The sequence below is a fragment of the Haemorhous mexicanus genome, chromosome 15, assembly GCF_027477595.1.
Source record: "Haemorhous mexicanus isolate bHaeMex1 chromosome 15, bHaeMex1.pri, whole genome shotgun sequence".
Taxonomy (NCBI): domain Eukaryota; kingdom Metazoa; phylum Chordata; class Aves; order Passeriformes; family Fringillidae; genus Haemorhous; species Haemorhous mexicanus.
In genome coordinates, this window is record NC_082355.1 from 5589203 (window position 1) to 5613576 (window position 24374).

General features: G+C 43.7%; 1 protein-coding gene across 1 annotated transcript in view; it reads right to left on the reverse strand.

Moving 5' to 3' along the window:
* GALNT10 (polypeptide N-acetylgalactosaminyltransferase 10) overlaps positions 1 to 22825 on the reverse strand; it is an 80893-nt gene extending 58068 nt beyond the window's left edge. The window contains exon 1 of the mRNA XM_059860569.1: positions 22508 to 22825. Within this exon, the coding sequence (XP_059716552.1) occupies positions 22508 to 22681 (174 nt within the window). The 5' untranslated portion in view covers positions 22682 to 22825. The remainder of the gene's footprint in view (positions 1 to 22507) is intronic.
* Between the last annotated feature and the right edge of the window lie 1549 nt (positions 22826 to 24374).

A 24374-nucleotide genomic window follows, 5' to 3' on the forward strand; every position in this document is an offset into this window, starting at 1 on the left:
CCTCAGAGAGAAGTGCCACTTCTCTCTCAGTACTTCTTCACAGATGACTTCAACCAGACCTACTTTCCAATGCCTCATGTTACAAAACACTCCAGAGGCCACACAAAGTGGACTAGTCTTTTTTACTTCTAAGAACAGCTTCTAAAACTTGAAGTAAGCAAAGAGACTTCAAGATTTAAGTGTCCACATGATGCTCCCAGATTAGGAAATATTTATGTATTTCCATAAATTTACTACTGTGCAAAGAGGCAAGACAAGTTCACCATCCCAAAAAGCCTAAGCCAGAGCAGTTGACTATTATGAATTATAAAAGCAAAAAGCTCAGATAAATGTCTATGTTTCAGTAATCCCATTTAGGACAGCTGCTCAGAAGAGCCTACATAGGACTGGATTTTCACAAATTACATTACTGGAGGGAGGACCATAACACTTACTGTAATGATGAGATGTCAATCTCGCCAAAAAGTAAAAAGAAAGATCCTTAGTACATGCAATTCAATGGAATTAGTGTCCAATTTGCATAACAAAACAAAAATCAAGACTGCTCTGTACTTTCAAGTAAAACTAATCTTAGATTGATAAATCCTGACACTTTTGTCCATGGTCTGAAGTAAATCCTTGCAAATTCCTTGAAGGGGTGAGGCCAACAATCTTTTTACTCTCCACAGCTGAGCAAAAGCAGTTTGCTGAATTACACTGCTGCTCTACACTCATCATCTTCGGAAGCAGAGCTCAGTTTAAAGGCTTTCTTCTTGTCTCAAATCAGCTCCTCTCATCGATCTGGTTGCAGTAAGTCCCCATCCAGGCTGTACCAGCACAGTGGAGGGGAAAGTAAACTGGAAGATGGGGGCAAGATCATCAAATTGCCTCCATTACTGAGACAACCCCTGTCAAAGTCCTCCTTAACAGGCCCTGGTTACTGCATCCTTATTTTTCAGGCAGCAAAGCACATTCAGGCAATAATTTACTATTCTTCCTGCCATCTCTACCACTCCAAAAATCAAATTCTTTTAGACTTCCTCATACAGGAACATGTATCAATCTCCACCTCCCCCTAACTTTTAGGCTTATCAAACCAAAAAGGTTAAAAACCTTTTCAAGCAGAAAGTTACTTCTGTCAAAAGGAAAGGGAAACCTCAGTGCCAGCCTTAAAGGAATCAATAAATGATTATTAGTAGGTGAGAAATGCCATACATTTTTCTCTGCTTAGCACACCTATTTTAACATCTCCAAACAGTTGAATCTAATTAGTTGCTGCAATTTAAGCCACCTTCCCTACATGAACTTTAAACAGGCACTTGCTTTAGTTTCTAGAATTGCATCAAGCCTGTGTTAACATTTTTAATCTCAGTGACAGTCAAAAAAGAGCCCGATTAAAACAACAACTCCACAGTAACACTGTTCCATTTAATCTTCTTTGCAAGCTTCAGAAAGACCTTTGCATAAAAAAATAAAAACAAAAAACAAACCCCAAAACTAACCCAATGTTCATGTAGTCATAAAAGCTTTGATCACTTAATCCTCTATTCTGTCTAAGAACTCTCCTGACTCTGGAACACTTTCTGCAGCAGCTCTCACTGCAGTAAGCTGAACATTTCCTCCAAGAGGGGGAAAAGTCTGAAGAAACTACAGTACATGATGAGTGACATGGGAAAATCAAATACTTTAACCTCCAAAATTCCTTTAAATGCATTTTTTAAAAAGCAGCAGTTGTTTTGAACAAGCCAACATATTCTACTTAGACCACAGAGATGAGAAACCACCCCAAATTCCTTCAAGTTAAATGGAAGCCAACTTTCTGCTAGATTCCATCAAAGGTAGGATCATTTTCTTTTCCTTAAGAAGATGCAAGCCAAAGTTCATAGCTCCTATGGATTTCAGAGTATTCAGATCAATCTTCTAAGAGCTGCACAAAAATACTATGTGCTTTTGACTGATGTTTGAGAAAATGAACTGTGGCTTGTCTTTTAATCTGGAATGAGGGGGATTCAGGCTCCACACACAGTAGAGAAAAAGGACCTCTGAGCATAATTATGTTCAGGCAGCTGCAGCTGAGGGGCATATACTATCTTTGAGATTTTTTTTTCTGATGGAGTTGTGGCAGGACACCAGAGCATGCTCAGGAGATGGTGAAAATACCCTCGGTGACTGGAGGAAGAAACTTCTTTGTGGCTCAGGTGAGCAACCACTAGGAAAAGATTCATATTACAAACATCAACCTTCAATGTACAAGCTTTCTTAGTAATGATTTGTAAGCCAAGGAAAAATATCCAACTCAACACATGCAACCAGTAGCTCTGGACTCTGAACTCAGGACAAGCTCTCCTCCTTGCCAAGGATTTTATACATACATTCTGTGATTTTCCAGAGCCACCACACAACTGGCAAGTATCAAACCAAACCTCAGCTTGAATGTTTCATTTGTTATAGCATGTTGATACAAAGACCCATTTTATGCTCCTGTACAAACAGAATCAGACATGAAAACTTCTCCTCTGCCAGGCACCAGAGAGAGCCTTTGTTCAGCTGCACAAGAATTCAGTGTAACCAGTTCATACTTAAAAATCAGCATGCAGCAGCCAATGTTCACCATCCCAGAGCATGGAGAGATTTGCTGGGGGGATTATATCTAAGCAGTTTTAAACACTAATGTGAAATAGCAAAATCCAAATCATTAGACCTGCATTTGCTGGGCTCTGCTCCCACCCAGGGCACTGTGCCATGTCCCTCCCAGCAGAGCATGCAGGTCCCTGCTCCAGCATTTACCCATTGATGCTTCCAGCCCTAATCTGCTCTTGGAATGGCTCCCCAGTGCCAGGCAGACTCCAGGGATTCCAGTGAGCACAAGCTGGCTTATATTTAAACCAGACCAAAGCTGGAGCAAGGCTCTTTAGGGGTAACACAGACAGGCAAAGAGGTTCCCTTTGGTCACCCTGTGTGGTACAAACTAGATGCATCATTAACCTTTTATATATATAATAAGTACATACCATGCTCTGAAATATTTTTTTACCAAAACAGCTCTCACACATAGAAATAAAAGTTAATGATAACACTTCAGCAATTCCCATTTTTCTTTAAAACTCCATAAAGACTTTTGTCAAGACACCCAACAAAATTTCAAGGACCACCATTACTTGGTGAACGGCTGACATATGAACAAGCCCTGTCAGATGCAGTGCCTGTCTGGCACATGCCTGCCTGAAGAGGTATTTCTACTACCCAGTTTTTAGCCTACAGCCTTGAGTACTGAGCCTGTCCCCTCAGGACACCTCCTTCCTCTTCTGTCCTGACCTGAGAACTCCGAGAGCTGCATATGGAATCACATGGTAATGAGGTGTCTACAGCAAGGCACAGATATTTTCCCACTCTCTCTCAGGGTATGGAAAAATGAATGTGAATGGTTTATGCAGTGATGAATCAAGCTGTCTGAACTGTGCAAGTCAAGGACATCAGATGCAATTCCCATGTCAATATTCATATGGTCCCTCTCTCCCCACAAAGCCACACACCTGATACACAAGCAACATTTTGTATCCCATATATATGGGGAAATGTCCTTCTAGGTAATCCAAAGGATTCAAAGCTATGCAGAAAAGACAAAAAGCACAAAAACAATCTTCAGTTAAAACTATTTACTTTAATCTTGAACAGAGCAAGTGAAGTATCACAGAAATTTCTGTAGCAGAGGGCCATTCACTGCTCACTGATGCGCAAAACACACAACATTTCCATATGTTTTAATAAATACTTCAGTTTTTTGCCTTAATGCTGAATAGCTGTACACCTGTTACAAATTCCAGGTCAGCATTTAGCTATATGTTAAGGTACTTTTTCAAGTGTCCACCTTCCAGTATTAGCAGTAGAGGGCCAGTAAATAACACCATGCAAAACCATCTGTGGCAATATTTGCTCCAGTCTCCACGTGTGTCTTGACTAACATCTGTGCCTGTCTCACAAAATAATGTTTTCAGCTAGCAAATCCCCCTGAGAGAGGCAGAAAGTAAATTTTCTTGATTCAGACACTGAACATTTAATTCCTAAAACTTTATTTTCAACATTTCCTCAGAATGCAGTGTATGTAATATTTAGAGCTGCTGGCTTCCAGGAGACATTTGTCAGAGCCCATTTAGAAGCGATAACTTCTAAAACATCTGCAGCTGGTTATACTGCATCAGGAAAATAAAGTTGTCTGGCCTTAGCACCGTGCCCATGTTTAAAAGGAAAAAAAAAAAATCAAAACCATATGTCTGCTCTTAGTTTAGTCTCAAGTGATCCATATTTCATAAGATAAGTTACCATTAATTTTTAAACTCCTATGAATTGAATTCTACTAATTGGACTTCTTGGGTTTTTATAAAAATGCTTTAAAAAAACAACTCCTTATAATTCCCCAAATCCAGCTGGTTTTGATTGTACCAGTCAAACATCCATAATCTTTCTGGTAAGAGGAGCAAGCTCCAAAAGTTGTCATAAAAGTGCCATGGCTAAAATACCTCCCTTGGCTTCTCCCCCAGAAATAAGTTTCCTGCAATTGTTTTATTCAGCTTATCACCATTATGGGTGCACAAAATGACATCCCTGCCCAAGTAATTTACATTGTGGGTTTTAAATTTAAACTTCATCTCAAATAAATAGTGGCTTACTGCTTCAAAAGAAGTACATGAGAGCAGGGATTTTAAATCAGTCAGGAACTCGGTATTGACCCAGGTCTTCCTTTCCCTCTGAATGAAAGCCATTCAAACAAGTGACAGGATTTTCCTGCTGCAAAGGTTCTTGAGCTGCTGCTCCTATGGCCCTAAACAGGCACTCCTGAATGTAAAGGCTAAAGCCAGCTTAAAAAACTTGTGCTACAGGTAGGCAAAATGTTCAATTTAAATAGCAAACGTTCAGCACAATTTTGTGGCCTCTGAGCACAGCTCAGCATCACTAAGGACACTCCAAGATCCAGACCAAGGGCACTGGGAGAGTGATGTACTGCAAATGGAAATCTCTTAACAAACACAACTTGTGCCCCACATTGCAGTGAAGTGGTTAAAAAAACTATGTAAACCTCCCCCAAAAACTCCATCTTCCCAATAACTGTTTTGTGGGTCAGAGAGCAGCAACTGTTCACACAGCCATGATGCTGCCTTGTCTTTTAAATGCAAGCAGCTCTAAACTTCGTTTTACCTCTGCTGCCCTGAAGAAAGCACCTCTCACAAACCAGGCACATCAGCAAAACACTCTGAAAACCAGAGCAGGAACAGAGGAGCAAGGCTTGTGCTAAAAACCTGACCTCTCTGGGCAAGATGTTTTACAAAGGAATTATCTAGCACAGTGATAGAAGAGGCTGAGCACAACGTATTTTGAGTTCATACCTTCTGTGAAACTTAAGGGAGATAAACAGCCCTGTCAAACTTTGTTATCTTAGGAAAAGAAACATTTTCTCAGCACCATGGATTAATGCACTCACTGCCTTCACTGCTTAGACGCTGATCTCAGTGCAGAGTTTGTAAGAGCTGCCTCCCATCCTTCTTTCAGAACACAAAAGACATTTAAAGATTTGTCTTCTGCTCCCACGTGCTCCATAGCTGCAGTTTCCCAGTAATGCTTTTGCTGACTGACCCCTCAGCAGGCTTCCCCATTACTTAACAGTAAATGCACAGCAGACATGGACACAGTCATCCATTCCCACTGCTGAACTTTTAATAAGCAAAGATAATTGCACAGCTTTTGATACAGCAGAAGATAGCACAGCAAACAGAGAACAATTAACATTTCACTTACTGTAAAAGATTTTGGGATGATGCACATGACAACGGTGCTCTCTACAACCACATATTTGTTTTCAGGCCAAGTTCTAACCTGAAATGCTCTTCCAAATTCCAGTCAGAAGTGGAACATCAACTTTATCAGCTCTTTCACAGCTGCTCATGGGTCCCGGCAAAAGCAATATAAACTGACAAGGTTCTCATTCAATTTTCTTTAAAACCTTTTGTAACTTCAAAGAGCTGAGCAGCAAAACGCCAAAGCAAACCGCAAGCTCAGGAAGGCACCAGTGCACTGACTGTACCTTGGAACCAGCAGCCAAGGTTTCCTACCACTGAGTCAAGGGGACACTGATTATCATCTTCCTGCAGAAGTTAACTACACCAGCCAGGAAAAGGTGACAACTCCACTGAAGCTCCTCCAAAATACCTGCAAAATAATCTGTGCAGAACTTGGATTTGCAAAGGTAGCAGAACCAGAGCTCTCTTACAAACATGTATTTTAAGCTAAGAGCTTCACTTTACTGCTACAGAAATCCACTTCCCTGCAATGCACAGCCTTTTCAGTGTGATACACAGAATATTTCTGGTTGCAGTGTGCCTTTAAAACACTCAAACCCAGACCAACAGCACTCAATCCGTGTCAGTACAGACATCCAAAGTCAGGACAGGGTTTGGCTCTGAGGCTCTCACTGCTACCTTGGTGGCAGAGAACCCTCTCTTCCCACAGAGCTCGGCAGGGACAGACCCAGGACAGCACAGCTTCTCTGTCTTTGGCACTTGTCACCTTCAGACCACCTCAGCAGCACACTGAGCACCTGCAGCACCACAGCTGAGTGACCAAACTTGCCACACAGTGCAATTTTTCTGTATGATACAAAATTGATCATCTATGATCACCCAGTCTTTCAGAAGCAGACACAGGCTCTGCAAAACACAACAAAAGCATTTTAGATGGCTGTTAGTCCATTGTCCTGTGCAGCACAACCTGCTCTGCCATACCCAGGGGTTTTAGAAGTGCCCTCCCAGGCACATGAAACTTTTGCTTCCATTACTGCTGAAGAACCACAACTACACAATTGCAAAATCCTAAAGAGTGACTCAATAGCAGTGTCAGTTCACAAAAAGGCAAACTACTGCAAAAAGCCCTAACCATTTGTTTACTTGAACTTATCTGTAACCCACAAGCAGCACAATATTACTTTGTAACTCATAATAGGCAGTAAATCAACTTTGAAAGGAATGTACAGTCAGCTTTCAAAAGACTTCTACAAAATGCCTGGAACATTTTAATAACTTAATTCTGACTTAGAGAAATCTTTAATTAACAGAGCGTTTAGAAAGCATTTTCAGAACAATCTGGAATCCTGTGGAATGTGTTAAGGCCTCCAAGGAAGCCTGTTCTGCCTGAGCTGAGATTGGTCATGACTTAGAAAGGGAAAGCAGCAGTCAGAAGCAGGCAGCATCATCCAAACCTGATCACACAGCTCATCTGCTGCGTTGGTATTTGCCTCCAGGATCACCCCTGCCACTCTTTTATCACTTCATTTGAGGAATTTGCCCTGCTTTTTCCACAAAGATGGCATTACCCAAATCACAGCCATACAGGACTTGACTTACAAGAATTAACTGCTGCTTACTTTTGCACCAGCAAGCCACTACTAATCCATGCTCCAGCAAAAAAGCAGGTGAATTAGGTCAGGGGAGCTTAAGTGCTGCAGAGCACCCTATATCCACAGCTCAGACAGCACTTCCTCACCCAGGAGCACGAGCAGACAACAGTAAGTCAAGTCCAGATGGCCAAAGGGTCTTTGTCTGGACACCAATGAACTTTCATTTACTCTTTAAAGAAGGCTTATGTCTTGAAATGCCTTATCAAGTACTTATTTAGAGGAGATTATACCCTGCTGGATGCTGTTTTGTAACTTCTTCCAACTGTAACCTTTCCAAAGTACAGCCAGTCCCCTTCTAGCAATAGAAATGATGATAGAAATGGATGGAGCAGCAAAGTTACAGCAGGGACACCTTTCTCCTTCTGAAAGCTGCCCATCCAACCCACACCACTGTGTCTGGATGGTGCCTTAGACTGTAGGATACCAAACCACCTCAGTGTTTACAGTTTGTCATACATACACAAAAATGTTTACATGACAGACATTTCCTCTCAAGCTGCAGACCAGGAGAGAAACCAGAGCAATTCTGACACATGAAAGCAAGAGAAAGGACACACAATGATCACCTCAGAGTGCTGCTTTAGTGCAGCCACCTTCTGCACCAGCTGCACACTGACCTGCTGAGAACAGTTCCCACCCTGGAGCTGGCTGGGAGCCTTGGGAGCAAATATTCAACCCCACAGACTTGAAACACCCCCCTTGCTGACTCCACAGTGAAAAACTAAGGCCATTCAGGCAATTCCATTAACACAGATCAGGAGTTATGTCAAGCAGTGTCAGATCCCCAAGATGGCAGCTTCTAGCACACAGAGCTCATCAGCTTTCCTGGAGTTAGTGCCAACTGTTTGCCCATCACAGCCCACTCTGGCTGCTGGGTTTGGGATTAGGATGCTGCCGGAGGAGTAGATGAAGAAATGGATGCTTCTAAATCCCTCTGGAAAGCTGTTCTGCAGTATGTTTGCTACAGAGCTTGTTTGATGCTTCCACTGTTCTGGCTGCAGATCACAGAAATCTCTGACACACTTGCAGTGGTTTCCCAAGCCATTCTGCAAACCAGCAAGGAGGAAATTTTCACAACAAACTGAAGCCAAGATTATTTTCAACCACAAAGGACACTTAAAACTCAAGGAGCTTCAGGAAACTAGGTGATATCTTTGCAACTGCTGTCTCTCCCTCCCTGCTTTTTCAAGTATTTCTTAATCTTAAAATCTTTTGGAGGAGGTTCACTGTTACACAAAGAGTTCAGCCTCATTAGGTGTTAAGCAGAATTGCTAAAGTCAACATTAAATGCACAAACCCAGACATGCAATTAAAACCTTGGATTACATTTCATTAAATGTTAAGAGTACACTATAACCCATCAGTTTTCAGGGTCTTGTCTGCCAGCCAGCCTCCTCTTCTGAGGAGCTGCTGAGAGGTTTCAGAGGCTTTAGAAGCTTTTCACCCTGTGATTTCAAACAAGATCCAGGTGCAGGATCTGATCTCATTATTTAAATCCTGACCCTTCTTGCTGACTGCAGAGAGCCAAAGCAGGTTGCACACACACTGAATGGTGATGTGCTACATGCTGCTCTTGTTTAGGAAGGCAGAAGAGAATCCTAACTGCATCATCATCCAGCAGCACGGAGCACAAGCCCTAACTCATTCATGTTAGGCTGACAAAGTTCCTAAGCAGGATGGAAGGAAATTTCCTTTGATAGTCTCTTCCACCTCCTGAGCAGAGATGAGGGCAGATGATGAACAAATCCACAGTAACACCACAACACTTCACCAAGAGCCACAGCTTTCACCACCCTCCAGCAGAGGAGAAAAACCCCCAGACTGTATCTGCAGACACAAAGTGAATCCATTTCAAATGGATCCAACTTCCATGAGCTTGGAAACATTTTGCTGAAGATACCAAGTCACTGTGAGGCTGTGACTCCCAAATGAGGTGAGCTGGTGCTCCTCTTAAATGTTTAGATCTTTAACTATAATCAAGGTTTCAAAGTCAGTTCCTTTCACAGCTCTGACAAACTAAGGAAGAGGAAACTGGATCCATAAATCTCATACCTGAGCCAGCAGATTCAAGTATGAAACAAATACAGAACTTAGAGACAACATGTATCAGACTGAAAACACCAAGATCTTTAAACACTGGATTCAGTCACCACTGAAAATCCAGATGTCCCTTTCAGAAATCCATGCAGTACTGGTGACACAGTACAAAATCTAATAATGGCACTGCTGGCACTTTTTTTTTGGTACAAGTACCAGCAAACAATCAAATTTTTAAGGTATTTTCTACAGAGCAAATTTAGGGAAGGAAAATAAATATATACTTTCAGTTTGGGTTACTTTATGGGAACAGTCTGCCTTTGGGTGCTTTTTTTTCTCCTTGCAGACTTCTGACTAGGCCTCCTGTGTGCTACAGAAATACAAATCAAATCTCATGAAGCTTCACTTTCCCCTAAAGGGCCCAAATAATTTAATTCTGTTTTTCCAGTTCTCAAGAGTTATTCAAAAGCAAGAACTTTACAGGTTTTTTTAGAAAAACGAGACCTAAAGTAGCTTTAAAAACACTTAAATATGAGGGAAAACTTTGCCAAAAAAAAAAAAAAGTCTAAATCAGGTAAATCACAAGTGTAGTGAGCTGAAGACAGTTATTTTATAACTTGCATTTAATTGAATGTTGCTTGACTTCTTGCATTATTTCTTTAAATATGAATAGCCAAATGTCTACTTTGCAGCAGCAGCCTAATTTTGATACCAGTTAGGTAATTCTGTGTAGCAATCTAATCTATCCTTTTTCCAGTTTTCAGGGATTCTCTAACCTCTTCTGACTTCCCTTAATACAAGTTGTATTGAGCTGCTCTGACAAAAACATTTCAGAGGGGAAAGCAAGCAGTTTTCATAAACAAACACTGGCAAAGTTCAAGTACAGGCATCAATTGTGATAAAGGGAACAGAGCATTTTCATTTTCTTCCCATTTATGTTGAATAGCAAAAATTTTGGAGCACTCCAACGTAAGTGACAAGATTTGAAAAACAGGGTGAGGCAGCAGGACATTTTTACAGCACTTGACTGATGACTAACCTATGATGTCAAGGGCTAAATATACAAAAAACTTGAAAATCACAAGGCTGTGCATCTTGCAGCTCAGCTTCCAGCTTGGTGTTTCCCACAGTGGGGTCTGTGGGCACTTTCAGGATCCCATTAAACAACTGGGTAGGACAGGCTTTTCACCTGGGGTACATTTATGTACAGTGCTGCCTCTATGCTGCACACCAATCACTTGGAGCTGTTTGCACACTTTGGTGCCTGCAAAGAACACAGAAATTTGTTATTTTGGATGGTCAAAGCAGGGAGGTAAAGTCAGCTGAGGGCTGTAGCTACTGCACTGCAGCTCTGGAGTGAAAGCTGTCAGTGATCCTGGAGAAGGGCAGCAGGGCTCCATCCTCCTCTTCTTCTCTCCAGCCCAGGAGCTGGAACACAAGCAGCCAGAGTCCCACATGGTTGGTGCAGAACTTGGGGCTGAGAGCTGTGCTCTGACCTCAGCACCCTCACAAGGTGGCTCTGGGGGCAGAAGGAGCTGACAAATGCCACCCCAAACCCAAACATGAGCACACACCTCGTGGGCTTGACTGGAGCCAGGGTGTCAGGTCTGGAGAGACTCAGCCGGCTTCTGAGGATCATTCTCTGCCTCAGCCCTTAAATCCACAAATTCACAAAAAGGGGTGGATGCCAAAGTCTCTCACTTCCTGAGGTTTCCAGTTCACCCTGAGCATACAAATACCTGCATTATGTAACACCTGCAGAATGCAAACAGCGATCGATCCAAAGGGAAAACAACTTTCTACACGAAAAAGAAATTAAGGGGAACACAGAGGGAAAGACAGAAGTCATCCTCTCAGTTAAACCTCAATGATTTGGAAGACAGCATGTCAGCTACATACAGACATCCCTCAAAATAATCATTTTCCATTCCTACCCTAAACCTGACCCATAAACCACTACATTTCTCACGTTCTGTCCATTCAGCTTTTTCTTCACACAGCCATATTTCTTCCACTTCATCCTGCAGCACTGGTCCCACTAATCACTGACATATGCTCCAGCACAGAGTATTTCCTCTGGCATGCTCTAAAAAGAAGCACTGTCACCAGAGCAATATAAGTGCTGGCAAATATGGTCTGTCAGGTTTTGTTTTCAAGGACTATAAAAATAGACTTTACTGCATTAGGCTTGAAAACTCATACCCTCAAGAAATAATTTCTAGAACAAGTTTTCACATGACTTGTTATTGTTTTCAAGTATCCAGAGAGAAAATCTGTTCTTTTCTATTTAATTTCACATTTTCAGGTTAAGCCAATATTTGAGTTCTACTACACAACTGACAATTCCCAGCTAATTTATCAGCAATGCCAGTGCTCTCTGCTCATGTATTCATGACAATTCATAACTTCTCAGATGCATTTCTACCAGGAGCAGCCACTTATTATAAAAATATCAGCACTTGAAAAGCCACAAACCATCAGTTGTTTCCACAGCTCAGGCCTTTCACCCAGGGTGACCAGTGTAAGTTTATGCTGTAACAGCTTTGGCCAAGATGCACAGAAAAGGATGTTGGCACAGACTGAAATTCAAGGCACTTTCTTGTCAGTTTGTAATTGCTTTGCCAAGGACTCTTTTTCTGTAATCAGCAGGCCCAAGTTCCTATTTGCAGAAAATATGACAGTGCAATAAATGAGGACTTGTTATGTTTTATACAGATTTTACACAGATTCTCTGCAGCAGTCAAAATCAAGGACAACAAGTGGGGCCTTCACACATTGCAGATAAGACTCTTCCCATCTCCCATTAGCAGAGCACACAATTCACATCTGAAGATCAGAAACAATCTGGGGCACAATGGGTCAAGAATCACATTTCCAAAAATCAACTGCAACAGCGACGATGATAACCTGGATAGGTCTCTGGTCTCCATGCACATAACCAGACACCATTCTGCCAGTTTCTGCATAAAAAATCCCAGGTCTTCCAATACTTGGCAGATATTTTTGCAGTTTACTTCCACGCCCTCAGTACCAAGCAAGCAAAATAATCTTGAGAAATCTCACTCCAAACACTTTAACAGTACCAATATAACTTCTTCACTGCTGCAAATAAGACCTGTGAGCAGATGCTGGTTTTCTGAAGGGAGATTTTTTTTTCCTAGGCTAAATTAGTACCTTGAATCAGTTTCCAAAACAGCCACACTCATTAAAAAAAAAAAAAAAAGAAAAATTAGGCAGCGTGCAGCAGCAAGATATCCATAGGAGTTTTAAATATTTCTGACACAGCCTGAGAATCAAAGGGAAGTGACAGCCCAGAGTGTATTTGGTGGATCAGCAAAACCAACAAGCACAGGAGTGGAAAAAAGGAGTTATTCCTTCTTACTTGGCTATCACACATAAAACACTGGCAACAGGCCACCAGGGAGATAAATGAGAAAACAGAAGATAATCACAGGGTTCACTACTTTTTGAGATCCTGAACAAGCCTGGTACACAGTGGCTAACATAGACAGACAGGCTAAATTTAAGTGACCTTCTGTAATGTTACAGAAAATTACTTCCTTGCCCAATGAAAGCCTTTTACAACATCATTATGTCTTATTTATCTAGTTTTTGGGGTTCTGATTTTCTTCAGTGATGGAATATATTTTGCTTGTATTTATCTGAGCTGAAATTACAGTCTCTAAAGAGAGCCACTTCCAAGGAAGCAGAGTAAAGATTAAAGTCAGTCTGAGAAGAAGTGAAGGAGCTGCTTACTCTTTTAAAAATATTATAAAAACCCCCAAAAAACAAACAAAAAGAAATCTTACGGGATGCCAGTCCTGGTTGTGGTTATTTTTATACCATATTCTAGATCAAAGTCAGTAAGACTCTTATTTTTCAAAGGAACATCATACTCTAAGACATCTTTGAAAACTTTGGTCTAAGTGTTAAGAACACTCAAACTCTGTTTCACCTGTTTTATTTATTAAGAAACAGCTCATGCTTACTAATGCCTGTGAACATTTCTTCTTTGGACTCCATCTGAAGGCTGGGAAACATTAGGGAAGCTCAAGAAAGAAAAAAACCAAACCCTAGTTCTTTGCCATCGTGGAGAAAAATTGTTTCCTTGCTAGTGTGATCAACTAGGCAAAAGCAACCTCCCAAATGAATCTGAACACAAATAAAGTCAACTTACAGAAAAACAAGCCTATGTGATCTTCCACTGAGAAAAAACCAAGACTGTCTACTAGGAGGATTTCAATATTAGGTCTTCTGAATAATCATAAGCAGACAGAGAAAGAAATGACTTTCCTTTGAAAAGTCACCTTAGCTTGCACACATAGCTGCAAGCAAAGGATTTCAGGCTTTAGGGATCAAGCAGAGCAGAACTTTTCATAGCAACTTAAGCTTGTAAAAAAACCCCAGTTTTCAGGAGGGCTGAGGCAAGGCAGCTCTGTGTGGAGGGACAGCTGACAGTGCTTACAGATAAGATCTGGTGAAGTCCCAAAACATCCCAAGACTTTGACTATCAAAGACAAAATGCCAATCTAACCAATTTTTTGAAAGGGAGAGTATTCAAACAAGAAATTCCATGCATCCAGAAAATTAAAATTCCTGCAGGAGACAGACTGATTTACTGTTATTCTGTGAATCTTTTATTTTTATGACCAAATAGTTCTGCAGCAGGAAGACAGGGTTCATTTACAGCCATCCAAGTTTAAGACAGGAGTTGTTTTTGTTTGAAATTTAACCCCTTTGCTAGTCATTATTTTAGTAAACAGCTGCATTTTTTTTCGTATTAAAAAAAAAATAAATTCTGATATGCCTTTTGGAAGTTCCACTTGAGCAGCTGCCTTGTGATCTGCAACCACAAAGAACAGGACAAGGTCTCTCTTTGAAAGCTACATCAGGGAAAGGTGTCAGGTCACTGTTAGATCAGCTACACATGGCACACACACGAGAAATACACATTAGTGGTGAGGGGAGATGCTTTGATCAGAAATTAGTTACCTCTGGGCAGAAGCAATTTGCAGCCTAACAGGGAAGGATGTCAGCATTCACTTGTTTTCAAAGACAGTTTTTAGAAGTTGCATTCTGCTACTTGTGCTAATTGCAAAGGAAAAAGGTATTAAAGCTGAGAAATTAGTAAATTGTTGAGACTGGAAGACACAGTCATCTTATTTGGTGACATTAAGAGTGAGCTTCTCCACCAAGCTGGGCAGCACAACACAGTCAAGCCTTCCTAGACTCCATCCTCCTTCCCTGCCTTTGCTTTCTATTTCTGGCCAAAGAAAGAATTGAAATAGCCACATGAGTTACATGAGTTTGCTTAAAATGGGGTTTCCATTTTAAACCCTCCAGTTCTCTGAATGTACTCACGAGGGGCATGATTTGCAGTAGAGCTGGCAGCCTGTGTTTCCAGAAAATGACATGGGGACTAAATAAAACCTTTTTATTCTTGTGAGCTGCAGAAGACATGCCATTAATGGTCCTCAGCTTTAGGAAGATAACTCAGCAAAGTGGGAAGGCATGCAGCAGTATCAGAGGAAACTCTGTGAGTGGGACAGGAGAGATTTGTTTGTAATAAAATCAACAGCTTTTCTACTGAAGGAAGTTTCTCCCTTGGATATTGGTCGCAGCAGAGCACCGCTGATGCTCCACTGTAATTGTGGTTTAAAAGCCTTAATTATAGATATATGCTCTAGGGAGCTCTCTTATAACCTAGAGCTAAGATTAGAGAAAATGGAGGAACTGCAAAAGGGTAGAGAGGTAATTATTTAGAAAGAAAAGCAAACTTAAGGACCAAAAACTGGTAGACCCCCCTTCTTTGAAGCTGCAAGTTAAAGCTTTATCAAGTTTATACAAGGAACAATAAGGAGACAAGTCAAACAACTCGTTTCTTGTATTTTAGGGGGTGCAGAGCTGCCAGCAGATCTCACAGTAGAAGTTACTCTTCTACCCAGGCATTTGAAAAGGAGGACTGCCTGGCAACTCTTTGTGCTCATATTGATTTACTGATCTGTAGCTTTCTCCAATCGTTTGCCAGACCCTGTAAATCTAACAAAAGAGGCAGAGTCTGACAAGTCAGCCATAATTTGATATCCACTACTACTTATATTCTTAACAAAGCTGTGTAGATAAACACTCCATTCCTTGTTGCCTATCCATCACCCATGCAGGATAACACAAATGCAGGAAATACCACCACGGGTGTTGGTTACACTGATAAAAAAGATACCACTGCCACTGAGAGGCCAGGCATCACGTGGAATAAAGCAGGACCAGCAGCACTTTCTGGCTCCCTGAGCTGTAAGAAGTCATGACCTGAAGGGAAAACCACAAGCACACTCTTCAAGAGATAACAGAGAATAATGAAGTTTTTTCACCATCACCAAGACAAAAGGCAGTCTGAAAGCAGAACATGAATTTTTAAAATTAGAAAGTGGGGGCTATTATCCCTGCATTTGGAAATTAAGCATCACACACTGTTGCACTCTTGGAAGTGACTCAGGCACCAGAATTTGTTCAGGAGTCTATGAAACATGATAAACAGATTCACACTATCCCTGAACTGCTAAAAATCCCCACCGACAGCTTTTGGTTCTGCAAACAATCTGGGGCCTGAAGGCAAGACAGAATGTCATTTATACAACTCCCCAGAAGCACAGGAATCCCAGGCCAAGCTGTATCCAGAAGGAATATCCAAGTGGCCAGACTGCACTAGGACTGACCAAAAACCTTCTGTCCAGGGACAGGAGATCAGGCTAAGACAAAGTGCAAATGTCAGGCAGAAAGGCTATTCCTGATTTGATTTCAGAATAGGAACAGAGAGCAAATTAAATTAACAGAAAGTAACTATTCCCAAGTTAGCCCAGTCTGATTGAAGCAACATTTAAATAATATTTAAATGAATGACTGTTAAAATAATCATTAATGTCTGCTTGCCATCACAGCAGACAGTTTTTAATCCATTCAGCCTTTCCAGTTTTCTATATATGGTGATCCAGGAAAAAAAATAAATCTACGCACACACTCAGGTCACTTGACCTGAGGGGACTTCTAACTAATAAAAAATTTCATATTCACAAAGTCACTGCAGCCACCTCTCTCCCTGAGTGTACACCGAATTGTGAGATTTGTGCATTATTCCTGCTGCTACTGAACAGAGGCACTGTTAACTCAGGTTACTTCAGAGAGTGAACAGGATGGAAGCATGAAGCAGGATGAATACTAGAGAAAGAGAGTGTCCTCTGAAGGCAAATACCACAGCAGCTTTGTTTATGTGAGCATTTACACCATTTACACCCTGCTGCAGCACCAGGGAACTCAGCACACTGCACTCCATATAAACCTACCACTGACAGCTCCACTAAAACCCACCCAACAACAAGCTCACAGGTTGAAATGGCTGCTTTCATGGCCAATCAAAACAAATTCCTGCAGCACAATTTTTCTTCTCCTGATATTTCCAGCACACAGCAGAATCCCTCCTACCAACTCCAAATGCACCCCAGCAGCTCTGTACTTCCCAGAAGGAAGCTGAAGGCTGCCTGCCTTCACCTGGCAATGGAAAAGGCTGCAAGCAAACAGGAGCAGCATGCAGATTTGTTTTAACACCTGCATACAACTTCCTCAGAGTTAGAGAGGGTCTGTTCCTACACAGTGTAAGCAAGGTTACAGCTGGCTCCACAAGGAAGCAAATACAGAGTGACAGGAAGGCAGCTCTTTATCTTTTTCTAGTAACACCTGTACCTGTATTCAAACAGGGACTGGAAAGTGGCACTATATAACAAAAGTCTGGTTGATAACATTTTTCTGCCTAATTTCTCCAACCCTCCTCACTGTAATAAGTAACTCCCTGTTAGTTTTTCAGTCCTCTCAAGTCAAATACCTGGTAGTTATCTGCCAGGAAATCTATAACTGTGGTTGCTTTTAAATCAGTTGTCTCTTGCAATTTGATTAATATTCTTTCAGGAAAAGCACACAGCTCTGGAGATCACCACACAATTATGGTTTTCACCAGTGACCTACAGCGCAGTCCAGATACCAGGAGCCAAAAAGTTTTGCAGTAGAAATCTTCCTACCACGAAGAAAGGTCATCATTGCAGCAATTAAGTGCATATGAAGCATGTTTGAACAGCGAAACAGAACCACTTTTCCACTAACAGAAGGACCTGCTCAATGATGAAGAACAAAGTATAATAAACCATTTATTTTCACACAGCATAGGAGACCTACAATACAGCCCATTTGTTCATTCGGCTCTGTGCTGCCATTACAACAACAATCACCACAATGAGACCTTGAGTGAAGGCTGCTGAAAGCTCCAGTTTCTTTATAAACATATTTTCAAATTTTACTTTGCACTTAACAGCTGTGAGATGGTTTAGACACTTCACTTCAGCTCCCTTTGCCAATCCCAAGTGCAGGACACGCTTACCTAGCTCAGGAAACCCTGCTCGTTTCACAAGTGCACTCACTGAAGTGATAAACTTCAGAGCAGCCCACATTCAATTAGTCACTCTTAAATTAAAACAGGCTTGTTCAGCCGTAGCACTTGCACTCCAGTCCTTAGATGCCAATTGTTTTACACTATACTTACAAACACAAGCTTTTCAAAGTTCCTCTTTACATCAGCTGATGAGTGCCTGGCAAACACAGCTGCCAACACAGCAGTGCCCAAGAGCTCTGTGAGGAGCAGACCCCAAATAGGAGCAGCAGCAAGGTCTAGGACATGACCAGTCTGTCTGCCAGAGGAACCTGTGAAGCACAGCAAGCTGGCTGTCCAATTCCCTTCAGGCTGGCAGAGAGCAGAACAGGTGTTCCTCTAATTTTTCTCAAACCTTTCTCCTCCCTCCCCAGGTTTAACTCTTCCTTATTAGTTTTTGCCAACCACACCACAATGCTGACAAACCTTGACAAGCTCACAGCTGCCCCCAGGTCAGAACAGCAAAGCCCATCCTCTTCCTCAGCTGAGGAGGACACGAGCAGCATCACTCCCCACTCAGTCATCACCAGGGCTGCATTTTCAGCCATGCTGGCTGGAAACTTTAGGCTCAAGGGCACTAAAGCCAAAGTTTATCTCCCCAAACTTTCCAACAGCAGCACCCTCCCAAGGCATCTTCCAATCCCGAGTTTGCAGTTGGTTTCTCATTGCCAAGGAAGCAGCAGGAGGGTGAACCCCACATCACTCCAGCCGGCCGGCAGCAGAGGGCACCACACAATCACCGATGTGATTTATACACTTCCATCATGCTCCTGAGTTAATTTATAGAGCACAAATTACTGCTACAACAAGCTACAGGGCGACTCCATAAAGCATTCATCATATCAGATAAAAACGCACTGCCACGAAAGGCAGCTAATTTGCTACAGTGCTTTCAGCCAGCAATTCAAAGAAAAACCTTCCAGCTTAGTATCTCTCCGAGCTCAAAAGCCACATTCCCAGAACAGCAGGTTTCACACAGAGTGCATCTCCAGCCTGACCACAGAAGAGCAGAGCAGCAGCTCTGCAGAGCACTGAAAGCCACATAAACACTTGCATTAGCCCAAACACAAGCCACCAGCCCACAGCCTAACTCATCCAGGGTTTACACACTGCAAAGCTACATCCACATCAATTAAACATTTGGGCTGAGGATGCTCGGCAGCCTCTGAGGCAGACAGCAGAGATCCAAGAGACAAAAGGAATAGCTGCATTCCTTCTGCTTCTTCCTACCCCCACACCCACAGATCGTATGTTTTTACTTATTGAATAGTTGTTAAAAAAAGAAAGAGATGAATCTACAGAAAAGTCAATCTGCATTCCATGAGCACACTGAGACACACGTAGTGATGAGCAAACAGCACAGTCACGAAGTCAAAGAAGCTTCTAAGCTGTCAGCAAAAACGCTTTGTACCACGACGCCACCATCCCCATTTAATGCCAGACCTGTTACACATCCCAGGAAAAAAGGACTTCCTAGATCATCTCCTCTGCTGAGAACTGCACAGAGTGACAGAGGCCACTTTTGAGCACACAGAGTTAAGCAAGGACTAACTCAGAGCTTCAGCTTTTCTAAGGAGATCTGCAGCACGACCTTGAGGCCAAGACCTTGATGACTTCTCTCCTCTGTGGAGGGAGAAACACCCACAGAGCTGCAAAAGAACAAACCTAAAGGCAGAGGAAAGAGCAGATACCTCACCATCCTTATTAAATCAAGACTATTTTCAGCCACCATAATGTTTCCCCTGAACATGTAAATACAGAAGCAATTAGCTGCCTAGGCACTTCTGCAGAAACCGTTTAGAATAATCTTCCCTAGAACATATTTACATCGTTTCTGATTGCTTAATTTTCTGACACATTTGTTTCAGGCACCAGAAAGATTAAATAAAGCCAAATCACCTATAGTGATGCATACTGCCATGTTACTGAAGGTAACATGCAGCACAGACGGACAACTCCTAGGTGGTTTCAAACTTCAAAATTTTAGCAATAAGACAAGGTCCTAGGAATTGTTTTATAGCTTTAATTCAGCTGTTTCTTAAAACCTTTTCCCCTCTTCTGCTTTTACTCTGAGGGATAGAACTACTGACTGAAACAGCAGACACCATTTAAAGAGAAAGAATGAGCCTGGACAGAGATTTCATTGAAAAGCTCAGTTCTGAAGTACATAGGAAACATCCTCAATTCAAAGATTAGCCTGCACAAAAAGGCAAATTAAAGCAAAAACAGAAGAAAATCTTTTCTGACTGCTCTGAATATATTTTTTTCATTATATTCTCTCCTATCATCTGGAGTTTTAGTATTAAGAAGTCAGCTCTTTCGAAAGGCTTCAGAAACAAGCAGACAAACAGCATATTCATTTACAAGCTGAAGTTGATTATTAAGTACAAAACCCATGAATGCTTGTCAGGACCAAGGAAGGGAGGCTGGAACCATTGATTGTGAGGATGCCCAAAAAACTCTGCAGTCAGCTGGCAGATACCTCTATGACAACAGTAAAACAAACCCACACAACTAAACAGAAAAACAAAATCTCATTTGAGTTGTTTTTATCCTGCTTCATCTGAAATTATTTTTACCAAGACAGCCTGTTGTCCTTAAGGCTATGTTTTCCCTTGCTCAATGTAACTGGAGCTATCATTGCAGGGCCAAATCATTCAAAAAATAAGCCCATAACACAAATATATCTTCACTCACAGACCCCCTGCAGCCCATAACTCCACGTTAATTAGACTGGAAGATGAAGCCTTCAGCTTAAAACCCAGCAACTCTGATTTACACAAGTGCAGAGAGGTTTTACTGCGAATTTTCCTGCGAGCTGCACAGGCGTTTCCTGCCCATCTCCACACACCATCAAAACAAAAGCAGATCTCAAATCACTGACAGCTGCCATACTTTACAGAGACATAAAGAAAAATGGAGCAGGCATTGTGTACAACACGGGCAGCTCAGGATAGCTGAACACTGAGAACACTGCAAGGACAGAAATCAGCAGAGATGCTGCCTGGCTTACAGCTACCCAAAGCCTACAGTACAAGGAGAATTCTGGAAGACCAAAATCATGAAAGCCAACTTGTCACTTTGAAGCCACCTAAGAATAATTACCAACTTTCTCCTTGTTACCTCTGGAGGACACATGATTTTACAAAGGTCTTCATTTCATCCTAACACATGAAGCTATGGAGCAGGGCTTGGTTTTTACCAGTCATGCAAAATAGATTCCCTGCATCCCACAGAAATACAAGCATAAGGCAGTAACATCAGGACCTCCAGGCATGTAATGATCACTGTGTGATCAAGTCAAAAGGACTTCTGCGCAGATTTGAGGATCTGCTGCAAATTTATGTTTTATGACAGGCAACAGCTGATCCCTTTCCCCAACAGCATGGGACACGAGCATGGTTTTATCCAGACTTACACTAAAAAGCTTGCATTTGAAAAAGCGTTTCTTGGGGGAAAGAAGAGCTCAGTCCCAGTTTGAGTACAGCTCTTTGAGAGCCTTCTCTCCCTCAGAGCAGAAATTGTCACAGCAGGTTTCTCCACCTTTACGGAGCAGTTACAGCAGGAAGTCTCCAAGGAGGGAAAGATTTAGACGACTAAGAGTTTTAAGTGGTTTTGAACAAGCAGAGCCTTTTAGAGTGGCAGCTGAACTGATAGTTACACAATGACATTTCAAGCTTTCAAGTCCCAATCATTCTTAATGGCACAAAGCTAAACCCAGAAGGGGACAAAGCTATTACACAGACAAAAGTAAGTGCAGCTAAACTGTGCTTCCAAACGCCTAATTTGTGTGATCCAGCCTTCCTGACTCACACGCTGCACAGACAGGTTTGGCTGTTAAATTTACTACTACACCAGTGGGACAAGAAAGGAACGCAGCCATGTGTTGCAACAACCTCAGGCCACATATCCGGCGGGCATCCTCTGCCTCTCAGGAAGAGTTATCCGCTTTTCCCAAAGGAGCATCACTCCACTGACACAATCCGCAAGCTCCACCTGGTCCTCCCTGCGAGCCCTCGCCCTGAGCTCTGCGGGGACGCAGCGTAACAGGTGATGTTTGCCTCCCACACCCTTCCAAGGCAGGTAAAGAGAAATGGCACGGAGGCACACCCTTGGGAAACGGAATTGCCGTTCTTTTCTGTGCTCGGCTGGGACGAGCTGCCCTGCCTTACTCCTTGGCGCAAGAAGCAAAGACCTTGCTTTATTCCCTTACCACGCTCGGCCGAAAAAAGGCAAGGAGACCCTCCCGTGAATTGCCAAGAAAGTACTCGCGCTCCTCCTCCACCGCAGGCACAGGACACATAAACCAGCCCCTTCCCGGGAACCACAGCAGCCCACCCCGGCTTCCCTCCCTCCCTTGCCCCCTCCTCTTATGGGGGCGGCTGCCGCTTCTCTCCCCCCTCTGTGATGGAGAGGTCGCGCCGAGCCCCGCACATGCCCCGTGCGACAGAGGCTCCCACGGGAGCCCCCCGACCCTCGCCCAGCGGCTCCCACGAGAGCCCCCCGACCCTCGCCCAGCGGCTCCCATCGCCCCCCCCCCCCCGGCACAGCTCAGCCCCCCGAGCCCGGCCACTCACCGGCGCCTCGCCGGCCGCTGCCCCCGCGGCGGCCGCCCCGTCCCCGCCGGCCGCGCCGCCGCCCTCCAGCTGCCGCTCGCGGTACAGGGACCAGAGCCCCACGTTGGGCAAGAAGACGAGGGCGGCCAGCGCCAGCCCAACCGCCTGCAGCAGCCGCTTCTGCTTCCGCCGCATCGGAGCGGCTGCCGGGAGCGGGCCGAGCGGCGGGATGGGGCTGAGGAGCCGGGGGGTGAGCAGGGAGCGCGGTCCGGCCGCCCCCGCCGCGCTCCCGGAGCGCAACTTTCGCCCGCGCTCGGCGGCGGCGCCGGGCGGCAACTCCGGCACTTCCGCTCCGCTCGCGCGGGGGCGGGGCCTCGGAGACCCCGCCCACCGCCCGGGGAGGCCCCGCCCCGCTCCCCGCTCATTACCCTGCGCTAATGACCCTCCGCTAATGATCCCCGCTAATGACTCCCCGCTAATGACTCTCTAAGAACGGCGCTCCGAGGATGCCGCGGCACGGCGGGGTGTCTGGGCGGAGAGGGATTCGAGGCGGCCGTCGTTGGGGGATGGGGGGGGGGGGGTCACGGCGGTTAATTGGCTTAAAACGCCTTAATGAGGGAGGGACCCCTTAGATGGGAGCGGGGACCGGGGATGGGAGAAGAGGGGCAGGCTGAAGGGTAGGGGCTGCAAATGCTCCCCAAAGAGTCCGGGTGGCCCCCAGAGGGCTAGAGTTCGCCCCATGGGCACACAATAACCGGGGGACAACGAGCCGGTCTCCAGCAGGGATGGAGATGCCATCGCCGGCCACAGCGACAGCAGCATCGCTCCAAAACCATCCCCATCCCTGTTTCGCATTAAAAAACAGTGCTGTTTAGCCGGATAGCAATTAAGTGTCTTCAACTACAATGAAAACTGCATAATTTAGAGGCACTGGGTAGTGTTTGAAGGGTGTTTTTAGGGAAAAAAGCAATGGCGGCACAGCTTTCCCAGGTACGGGGAGCGGATCCGTCTCCTCGATGAGGAGCAGCAGCCCCGGCCGCTCGCTCGGGAAGATGCTCTGCCAGCAGAACAGCCGCGAGGCTCGGCTGTGTCAACAGCAAGGCTCTGACAATCCGTTGCCCTGCTGGGCACTGGGAAAATAAATATTAGTTCTCTTCCAATGCAAACCCCCGCAGGGAAATACCGAATTTCCTGGAGCGACAACAAAAAGAAACCATTATGCCCCCCAGCATTTGCAGCTCTTGCCACCCTCGCCCCACATCAGCAAGTGGATTTAAACTTAAATAAACTTCCATAACCCACTAGATGGCATCTTCTAGCAGATTTCAGTGCCTGCTGCGAGAGGCAAATAATCAAGGAAAGCATTTAATTTAGAGAGCAGGTTAGGCTTCCTAAGTCTAACTACATGTTAAGGCAGCTTGCACTTTCATTTTAATTATCGATGAGAATTTGTCGCCAGCTGATTTCTTTACCAGAAGTGTTAACGCTTCCATTGTTTCTCCGTGGGTGGAGAAGATAGCGACCCGTGAAATCCCTTCACTCCTGCTTTAGAGCAAAGCCTATTCCCTTTATCATCGCTGAATCACCTCCGGCAGTGCAGAGACTCGGGCTGCTCCTGAATAATGCATAGCCACTAAAATTGTACAACAATAAAGCTACATATACATTACCTGGTACTGTGAGAATCCGGGCTGGAAAGCTACAATACCTCTGATTTAATGCTGCAGTGCCAGTGTACTGCCATATGGACCCTTATAATAACATCCACATCCCCTTACCTCTGCAAGAGCTCTTTGAAAAGTGGCTGTGAAATAGCAGGAGGTTTCCTAGGGATGCACACAGGCTCGCAGGCTGCCCTTGGCAGAACATCCTCATTTATATAAAGAAA